Source organism: Solanum dulcamara, chromosome 4, assembly GCF_947179165.1.
Source record: "Solanum dulcamara chromosome 4, daSolDulc1.2, whole genome shotgun sequence".
In the NCBI taxonomy this organism is placed as follows: Eukaryota; Viridiplantae; Streptophyta; class Magnoliopsida; order Solanales; family Solanaceae; genus Solanum; species Solanum dulcamara.
The window spans coordinates 31,389,838-31,400,913 of NC_077240.1; the positions used below are offsets into that span (position 1 = coordinate 31,389,838).

General features: G+C 37.2%; 1 protein-coding gene across 1 annotated transcript; it reads right to left on the bottom strand.

The window, feature by feature from the left end:
* Positions 1-781: 781 nt before the first annotated feature.
* LOC129887256 (cysteine-tryptophan domain-containing zinc finger protein 7-like) lies at positions 782-10,200 on the bottom strand. Its single transcript, XM_055962283.1, has 11 exons — positions 9,631-10,200; positions 9,001-9,073; positions 8,778-8,911; positions 8,262-8,660; positions 6,872-8,151; positions 6,266-6,699; positions 4,325-6,174; positions 3,973-4,130; positions 3,353-3,513; positions 1,869-2,023; positions 782-1,652 (listed from the first exon to the last, which is right to left on the bottom strand). The coding sequence occupies exons 1-11, from the start codon at positions 9,757-9,759 to the stop codon at positions 1,437-1,439; spliced, it is 4,989 nt and encodes a 1,662-aa protein (XP_055818258.1). The 5' UTR covers positions 9,760-10,200; the 3' UTR covers positions 782-1,436.
* Positions 10,201-11,076: the final 876 nt, after the last annotated feature.

An 11,076-nucleotide genomic window follows, 5' to 3' on the forward strand; every position in this document is an offset into this window, starting at 1 on the left:
GTTTTGACTAGGCATATTGATCTGTTCTAATTTTGTTGCATCAAGAATAATTAGACAAGGAACAAGAGTGAGTTATTAAGCCCACTAAACATCTCAATACACAATTATCGAGTCAGAAATATAGCTACGAGTACCTGAATAAGATAATGATGCATTTGATGTAAACCTTCTGGAAAAAGACTCTTCTAAAAAATAATGCATCTATGGTCAGTCATTGGTGAAGCAAGCTTTTGCTGGCACGCAACACAGATTCAATTATTTATTGTTATCTAAGCATGCTACAAACTTAAAACACAACATCTAGTGAAAAGAGTAAAGGACCACAGATAATAGCCTTACCTGGCATGCCTTTCCGGAACACAAGGAGCAACCAGGGTTTGACTGTCTCAGGAGGAACATATTTCCCAATTCGTTTTTTGTACTAAACCGATTTCCTGTTGCAATTTCCCTACAATAAGATCAGTTGAAAATTCAGCCAGGAAACATGGAAGGAAACTCAAGTCTAATCTTCATATAAATCCAAATAAAGGAAAGGTAATATGGCACAACTTACAGCAAAACTTCAAGTTCTTCTGCAGCACGTTCTTTTAAGATCAACAGATCTAACAGATACCAAGCTGTCAAAAAAACATGACCCACACACCCAACCTTCTTGGCTCATTTAGAAAAGAGATCAACAGCTGATAAGATGATTACAGGCATGTGGACTTAAGTGATTAACTCCATGTTATCCATTCCTTTATTTAACATACCAAAAGATGCAATTCTGTAGCGATCTCTCCCTCTTTTTTTGGCAGATTCTTTAGCAATATGCCAAGTACATAAAACAAATTTGTGAGCCAAATTCAGTGAGTTTTTTCGTATATTTTCACCAGATTAAAAAAAAATTAAGAAAAAAGAGTAAGAAGAAATAATGGCGGATAACATAGTAATTCCACTAAATTCCTCCACCAAAATTGTGCCTTATGTTCCATTAGGAAAAATGAAGCTATATATGGCAACCCAAGGATCCAAGTCCTCTAGTAAAAGATGAAAAATTGGGACTACATTGGAACTCATGTCTACTTAGATATGTCACCTAATGCTCTCAATATCCGTACTCCTATTTTTCTCTATTCCCAACCGAAAGAACCTAATATTCAAAATTGGATCTCAAGTGAACTCCAAATCTTATCCTTGAAGAGTAGAAACTTTATACACCTCGTCGCCAACCTGTAAATTTTAAGGTTGAGCATCTGTGCCCTTATCATATACCAAAAAGTTGAATTCTCAAAATTTCATGAAATAGCAAATCAATCCCACTTTGTACACATGTACAGGAATATAACACACTTAACAGCATGCCTCTTCACCAAATTGCAACGCAGGTCCTCACTTCCTTCCCATATCCAAGGGCCTGCTTGTAAATGGAGAACCACATTAATTACATGGTTGATTTAACCTCTACTGCCACCAAAACCATTATGGTTAATTGCCTGGATAGCTTGATTCACCAAACGTATTAGCTCCTCTACATCCTGGAAACTGAAGTCAATAACCCGCTTAACGGAAAAGAAAGCGTCTTTATTGTCTGCCTCTTCAACGTTTGTAGCAGATGCAAAAGCATTTTGTGCTTTTCTAGATGCCTCCATTGCAGAATTTACATCCTTTGTCTGCAAAATTTTACGTCATTTTAATCGCTTAACCTACAGAAATGGGTAGCTAACACAAAGACAATATACGAACTTAAAAAGAAGGAAGAAATCCCTCGACTCCTCCAGTATTCAGTAGTCATTTGACGTACAATAAAAGGAAAACAAACCCTTAAATATCCGACAAAAGTGTGAACTAGTACAAATATGTCTGAAATCATAAACCAGTCAACTTACAAAGTCAAGCAGACGAACAAGACTAGGACGGTTTCGAGGAGCAATAACATGATTTCCAGTATGAGAACCACTGCATCTTGATAAAGCAGTCTTCTCTGCCACTGTTTGATTGTTTGTGTTATCAACATCAGATGCGGAAGATGAAGGAGATTCACCTGAATAAAAAGTGTGAGCTAAACATGATGCAACTGCATAGCATCGAGAATATCTGAAGCAGAATCACATTATACACACAAAAAAGCTAAAAGATATCCAAATTCAAGTGGAAATTTATGTGAATGAGATTCACCTGAATAAAAGTATGGACTAACATGATGCAACAACTACACATTATCAAGAATTATTGACCAGAATCACATTATAATCACATATATTCTAAAGCATATTCTAGCAAGCAGGAAAATCATGCGAAAGCTAACAGTCCTCCATTAAAACAAAGCTAGACTACTATAAACAATGAATCAAGACTCCAGAAACATAGATATGTTAATCAAGGCGACAAATAATAGCTAAAGACACTCTATTCATACAATTATAACATCGTTAGACTTCAATTTTCCCGTCACTTTTAAATTCCCTCCCCGGGGGAGGGGGGGGCATGTCTCCTTTCTCCTTTTGATTATTCCTGCAGCTTCCAAATTTTGTGGCTAAGCTTTCTTTGCATATCAGTTTTCTTAATCACAATAAAGCCCACTGCCAAGCACAACCAAAATAACTAAAATAGGACAAACCCCAAGATCTCATGCTCGAAGACTTCATTATACAACAGAATTTTCAATCAATAAGATTTCTTCAAAAAATTCAAATATCCATTGCCCCCTCCCTTCTCAACACCTATGAGGTGTCTCACTTACACATACGCATCTCTTTATGCATAGTGCATCTGCATGAATCAAGACCTGTTCTTTAAGACCGAGAAATCCACTATTTTCATCTTCAGAATTTGGTGGATGGGGCCTACCCCTCTATCCTTTTCTACTTAAATATCAGATTTGGTTCACCAACTAAGATAACACATGACGTGTGTCTACCACACATCCGCGATGTACTACCTCTGCCACTAAACAAAGCCTTGGGGCATGTGAGAATCAAGAAGGTTAAATTAGGATGTCTGATTTTCCACACTTTGGAATTGTTTACAGCTGAAAATAATTGGAAAAATATAAAGGTTGAATTACAAAATCAGCATGCCTATCAAACTTTTTATGCTTTTGGTCCAGATCTCTCGTGGCTAAAGTGATGAAAATATACATCAATATAAGTTTTCAGGGAAGAGAGGGGGATGGCACGTTCCATATATGCCTAATGGCGTTTCTTTGAATGTGGGATATAAAAAAAAAAAAAAAAAAGAAGACTACTAAGAGTATCATTGTATTTCTTCCTTTTTAGGTGAGGCTTCGTGATATGATTATGCTAACTGCTGCCAATTTGATGGTGGCAAGACAAGAAACTCTAAAGTTCAGTACTTCATGACAATAACATACCTGGAGGGGGAACTTGCAAATTTGCTGGTAGATCATGCCAAATTCTACTTGAACTCATACTTTTGCAGTATACCACCCTCATGTATGCAACCTCCATACACTTATAGGCCAAAGCAGCAGTGGCAGTTTCATCATGCTTCTCGTACTCCAGTGCACAAGTTCTGCAACATTATGAGTATATATTACATAACCAGAGAAAAGAGCAGTCATCAAACAAGAAGTAATTAGATAGTTGTAACTAATCAGACTTGCTTAACCATATATGGAAAAATTTACACAGAATATTCAACTTTATCTTCAATAAATCAGTTTCTATGCAGAAAAGAGTCATGCCAATATCTAATAAGGATATTCAGCAGCACTCCACAGGAAATCAATTAATCACAATAAAAAGAAGTTCATTAATCAACAGAAGTTTCTGCCAAGTAACAACTTGGTAAGGCGGAGGTTCTTTACAAAAAGGGTACGGCCTTGAGCCAAACAGTAAACCAAGAGATAAACCATCAGTTAAAGATTTGAGGAGCTACAAGTTCGGAAATTTTCCCAATAGAGAAAAGGTTAAATAAGTGCTTACAAAAAGGAATATTTAACGGATCTGTACAATTTGAAGTTATACTTACTCGCAAAGTTTGGCTGCGATACTATAGATTTGTATTTGATTAATCTCCCCGGATTTGCTACTTTCCCCATTTGAGCTTTCTAAAAGTGAAGCACCCTGAAGATACTCTAATGCCGCTTGGAAATAACCATGATTGTATTCAGCATGAAATCCAGAGTTCTACAAATAGCTTCAACAATTAGGAAAAACTAATATATACACTGCGTACATACGTAAACAAGGAGAATGGCTCCTTATTTCTTCAGTATAAACTCAACTAGATAAAGAAGCAGAGAAGAAATTAGCTTTAGGAGATAGATCAGTAACAAGTTATTGTTGAGATTAAATATAAGTTGAAAAGAGATTAGTAGAACCTTAAGACGATCAGCAACACCTCTAAGTTCTTCAGCTTTCGTCAAGACAATAGAAGCAGTCTGACTGGAGGACTCTCTTTTTAAGGGGGTTGAAGCATTGGGTTCCTGCACCGCACAATGATCAGGCTCCAAACGGCCCATGCTGTTGTGACTCGCATTTTGACACACACCAATGCCAGGATCTTTTAGCATAGTTGAGACTCTGGCACTTACAGAAGTATTAGCCATTCCTACATCTTTAAAACTTCCTTTCTGTGAACCTGAAGCAGGTTTGCTCTTAATAACTGATGTGCCTAATTTATCTTCAGCATGTGCACCAACTTGTGACCTTAGGTCCCTGGATTCTGTCTGAGTTGATCTACCATTCGTTGCAATTCGAGCATCAATTTCCTGATGAGGTTTCTGTTTTGTAAGAACTTTTCCTTCCAAGTCGCATACACTATTCAACTTTGTAGTTGACCCAACACCATCATGCTTCAATCGGTGCTCTCTCCTGTTGTCACTACAATGTGTGGGATCTTTCTTGCTTACTTTCTGATTGTTTTTGAAAGATTTAGTACCAGAGTCAAGATTATTTTGGTCAATCTTTGAATTCAGGACCTCCTTGCTGCCCAGCTGATCAGGTATGTCCTCTTCTACCCTTGGAATATTAAAACCAGCATTCCAGTCTTTCTCCTTAAATTGCAAAGGAGGATCTTTGGCAGATTTATGTTCGTTACGCACAGAAACATGTTTCTTGCTCATTCTACCCTTGCCATCAGAGCAATATGCAGCATGCTTTTCAGTCATGTAGGGGCTACATTGCTCCAGAACATCAACATTATTATTACCCGTATGGCTATTTCCGAACTCAGAAGAATGTATAACACATGATTCAATTTTTTCCCTTCCCCAAAAATCTAGCACAGAATTTTCATAAACCTCCGGATGAGGAACACCTGGTCTTTTCCCCTTCATCAAGATCCTAGATTTATCACTCTCAAAATCGCCATCCCTATCCAAATATTTCCTTGGACTTTCAACGTCATCCAATTTAGCATCATCTTTCCCTGAACTCTCCATTCTTGCAGGTGAAGCCTTGCTCGTAACAAACATCCTCATGGGAGATGAGGAAACTGACCCTACAGGAGAGCCTTTCACTTGGTGATTCGCTCTATGTTTCCGGGAATCAGAAACTTTTGACGAGCTTGAAGTGGCAGCCATTGATAACTGTTCAGATCCCAAGTCCTTTTTCAAGGAATCAATATCTTCCATCGTCAACCTGGACTGAACCTTCACTCGATACTTCTTTGTCTGATGTTCTCTCTCTACACTTCTATCTATAGGAAAATCCCTGGTCCCTGGTAGAACAATTCTTGTTGCACCTCTTGCTCTTGATGATTTCTCTTCACCCTTGCTTGTACTGGGCTCCTTGTTTTCAGAATGAAACACCTTGGGTTTCGTCTGTTTTCTGAAACCACTCTCACCTCTAACCTCGCCCACAATTGCATTGCCATCACTGTCACCTAAGAGATTACCATTACTTTGTGAATTCATTAAGTAGTCTTGATCCCTCAATTTTCTTTTCTTTACAGAAATTTCTCTTCCAATTTTAGTTTTTACGTCACTCGAGTCACTATCCCTTGAATCCTGGACTCGGTTGCCATGCTTCTTTTCCAATATTCGTAACCTTTCTGTCAGCCCAGGCTTTGTCTCCTTCAAATTACCACATTCCTGGTAGTCCTGGGTACCCGTCACAATTTCCCTAGTTGCCACAAAAGCTTGGTCACTTTTGAATTTTAAGTTTTTCAGATCCCTGTGATCATATTGATCGGACTCCCTTTTGGATTTCTTCTTTGGATTTTCATCACCTGAATATGTTATAAGCAGAAGCAAGTTAAAAATATATACAAAGGTATGACAGGCAGGGAAGAAATGCTAGCCTGAAGATGAATGCTATACCATTAGCCATACGCTCCTTCTGTTTGTTCAGATGTTTGCCAAGGACATCAGACGACTTAACTAGGATTTGTCCATTGGATTTGCTAATTGAATTTGATTCAGCAACAGGCTGGTTCACATTCTTCAAACTTCTGCTTTTGACCAGCTCTTGCTGCAAGTTTGAGTTTGTGGTCAACATTGGACCATGATTGCTGCTTGTGTTTGGTGTTTCTCTTAATTTAGGTTTCTTCTTTCCTCCATTAGCCATGTAATCAAAACCCACATTCTGACTGTTACCACCGAGCCCATGCATATCAGCTGAAATTACTCCAGACACACTTCTACCAGCATGATTTTGAAGGGTATTTAGGTTATCAGGAAGGGGCATTTGGTACAAGGCATGCAGAGCTCTTGTCGTCTCCTCCTCACTAATGTCGCAACGGTTCATTCCAGGCCTACAAAAATTAAGTTTGATTTGTTATCACCAAATTAGAACAATACAGAATCTATTTACAAAGATGGATAACAAGGCAGAATATTTGAGCATGCATACACCAATAAAAGAGAGCTAAGACTTTGAATACACCACGAAAAGAGACTAAAATCCGAAAACTGCTGAAAACTTACAGCCAGTATAACATACTGCACATCCACCTCTCAGGCAGTTGCTCGGGTTTTGTACCATATGGAAGAAGACGCCACTTCTCACATTTATCACAGGCAACCCAATCTTCTTCGATAACGACAGGAGCAACTGGTGGCTCAGGTCCAGACGTCAGCTCCTTCGCACCCTGTATGCCCATGGCGGAAGGATCCTTCATAGGGGTCGCACATGCCACATGACTATCAGCTTTTTTGCTTGGGACCTGTTTTGATTTAGAAGAAGATGAATGTTGTCCTTTGAGTGCCTCCAGTTTAGATTTCTTCAACTTATCACCGGGAGGTCTAGCCATCCGATTTGTGGGTTTTTCCAACTGTGCATCAAATACATGAGCCACCCGTACATCCTTCATAGAACTCTTCTTGTTCTTGAGGGTAGTAGAAACACCTCTTACCTCTGCCACATCTGCAGCTGGCTTCAAACCTGGTTGATGTTCTGTTAATTTCTTTTTGCCTTCAGATAATTGCTTCTCTGTGTGAGGTATCCGTGGTTGGTCAAGTTTATGGCTTGCAGCTTTCATAACAGCTTTCTTTCTCAGAGAGACAGCCCCACTGGAATCCCTCTCACTCTCAGATATATCAGAATCCACTCTAAATGAAGGAACTGATCTGCTGCATTTGCTCCTGCCACCTTCCTTGCTATCAAAAGAAGCATTTTTCTGAAAGCTTTCTAACTGGAGTTCCACTGATCTACTTCTTACTTCCTGGCGATCATATTTGTCACCACTTAGGTCAGATAAAGATTCCAACGAGTCATCCTTATCCAAATCACTACCAAACAATTGATCTTTAAGTCTATTGATCTCCCTTTTCTTCATAGGAACTTCCTTCTCTGAGTCTTTTATAGCTTCAGGTGCACCACCAGAACCTTTCACTAATTCACGAGTATCGCAAACTAAATCAGGCACGACTTTCTGATTAAGATCATTTGAGAAGCAATGCCTGTTTTTCAAGCTCTCAATTCCCCTTTTTTTCTGAAACAAGGGCATCGTGTCATTTCTGACCTCTGAATTCAGCTCCTCGACATATTCACTTCTACCAACTGATTTACTTTTCTTCCTGATCAAGACATCTTCCAGCTTGGAAGTTGAACTATTGGCAGACATGACAGATTGAGGGTTAGTATCCTTTACAGCAGCCACATGCTCATTCTCTGAGAAAAGTTTTTCATTTCTTGACAAAGTCAATAACTTCTCATGGAGAGGTGAAAGCAGCGCACTTCCAGGAACTGGGAAAGAAGTCATAGTCTGTTACAAAGGGGGGGAAACAGAAAATTAAAATAGCACCAGATACTATTCTCTTTTTTGTTGTTGTGTGAAAAAAAGAGGGACTTTTATGTATCAGTAAACTGGCTTACTTGAAGGATGCTGGCTGGAGAATCACTGGGAATTTCTTGAAACTTGGACAACATCTCACCACTCTCAGAAGGACTATTTTCCATTGATGAAGAGGGAGAGATAAGCCCAAGACTAGTGTGTAAAGCAGTACTCTTCTGAGCTGTCTTATCAGAACCTACTCTAATCCGAAGTTTGAGTGGTCTATGATCAGTTGGATTAAGTGACTTAATCATAAAAACTTCATGTTTTGCAGGGAACTTATGAGATTCTTGAGCAGACAAGCATGAATCTTGTCTTGTGGAATCATCCCCACGAGGGACCCTTGAATCATGCAAAGTATGACCACCGCGAGAAGCAGCTGTACCATTCTTCTGAGTTGAAGGAGGATCAGACACAGACGTTGAGTTCTGAGGAGGTCCCTGAACAGAAATGCAACCACCAAACAGAAGTTAAACTAAATTTTCCAGGCTAATAAAAGGTATGGACAAAATGTTATTCCTTCTAAGTATTCAACTAAAGTCAAACTTCTAAAAGACCTCAGAGGCCAAATGGCTGGGGGATCTTGATGTGCCTTGATTTTGAGATATCTGTGGAGTTCTTGGCTGAGGTAGAATTGAAGGGGAGCGTTGATAAGTTGGTAAAAACGAACCATAACCACCAAATTTTGCCCCTGCCAAAAGTAAAAGAAATTTAATCAGCTATTCTAGAGATTTACAACTGTTATCTATGATCAATAGGACTGGTTACCAGCCTACTTACCCAAATTCTCAGCAGAAACACCTCCTTCAAAATCTTTCTGAAAATGACCCAAGACACTTTGAAGCTTCTCATCCTTTCAAACAGAAAGCAACCAGTTGTACCATCATTGTTTTGTAAAATCAATGGCAATAATGTAACATACACTTTAACCACAGCATTGCAGTCTGAAAGAGAATCTCTTGTTCTTTTTCTTTTCTTATTTTTACACACTTCACTAAGCAGAAATGGTCCAAAATTCACCAGTATAACTTGAAAGCAACATTTCTAGCAGTGTCCCAATGATATTCATTTTTTCAAGTTCAGTTCCCAAACCATAAAAGTTCCTTTTTCTAAGCCAAACATAATTATTTGCCCAATTCAGTACATTCTTTACAGAATCACAGAACCGTCTATAATGAATTTGAATTAGTAAAAACCTAATCTTTTACCCAGAACATTGATAATGAAACCAGTATTTAACTATAAAAAAACGCATTGATAATGAAACCAGTATTTAACTATAAAAAAATGCAACTATATTAAGCATTTCATGAACTGATTCCCAAAAACAGCAGGGTTTTGACGAGACAAAAGAATTGTAAGATTTTGTAAGTGAATTTAACAAATAGGAGAAACAAAAAGAACTCTTACAATGTAAGAGAGTGCTATGTCAGGGTCAATGCTTGTATCATCATCATCCTTGTTGTAATAATAACATGCTTCCCCTTCCTCAAGGTCATGTTCTTCCATCATCTGAACCCTACTATTTCCCCAACTCATAAATAGAACCTAACCCCAAATTCCCAACCTTTTAACACAAAACCCTAACCCTAGCCCCCTTTTACCACATATCCTAAAATCCAACATATCACTCACAATTCAAAAATCCAACTTCGACCCATTAAATTACTCACAGAACCCAGAAAAACCCAGAAAGTAATTGCAGAGTTACCTATCCAACCTTCAAAATCAATAACTACCATTGAACTTCTTGATCATCTAGGTATATTCCTAGTTGTTTATCAAAAATTGGCCCAGAAAAACAGTTTAAAATTAATTTTTAAAAAGCCAAAGATGGATATTAGAAGAATCAAATGTGTTGACAAACCCAGCGAACGAGCGATCGAATTGATTCTCAATGTGAAGTTCTTCTGTTGTTGATACCAAAGGGTATAGAGAAAGAAAGAAAGGTTTTTTTTTCTTTTATATTTTATTTCCTTTTTAGGTCCAATTTCTCTAATTTTTCCGTCTTAATTATTCTATTTAAGTTTTTTTTCTTCTATATTTTATTTCCTTTTTAGGTCCATTTCTCTAATTTTTCCGTCTTAATTTTTTTTATTTTTCACTCCAAAAATTATTCTCTGACCAAGTAGTGAAATTTCGGAAATTTAAAATGTGAGGGAAATAAGATTGAAATGATCGAATTGGCCAAACCACACTGTGAGTGCAAAATACAGCAAGGTGTCCAGAATCTACTACTACCAATGTAAAATGTTTTTGCTAGGTTAATATATTGAATTTTATTTTATTCAATTCAATATAAAAGCAAAACATTTCAATGAAAAAAATATGTTTTATAATAAGAAATATTATATTTTGATCAAAAACGAAACAAAATGCTAACCAAACACAAAAGAACCTCACTTCCACATTAGTGTAGATTTGGAGTAAAAACTTTAGCTCGGAATATAAGATCTGATTTATTTACACTTAATTAATGTATTGATTAATTTTAATTAGTAAGTTTATTTATTTTTAGATTTGAATCTTGTATAAAAATATATTTTATAAGATGATGATCCGTATATATATATATATATATATATATATATATGAATAATGAAAATGCCCTGAAGTTGTCCAAATAAATTGAATACATACTCCAACTAATTGCCTGATCGCTAGATATAAGAGAAAATAATGTATGTATTAGTTTTGTTATTATTAGTCTCTTGTTTGGTATAATTTTTCAACTTATGTATATGTATAACTAATCCAGGTATTAATTATACATTATGAGTCTGTTTGAATGGGCTTAAAAAAAGGATCATTTATGTATGAAGTGCTTTTAGAACTTTGAAATACTGTATTTCTATA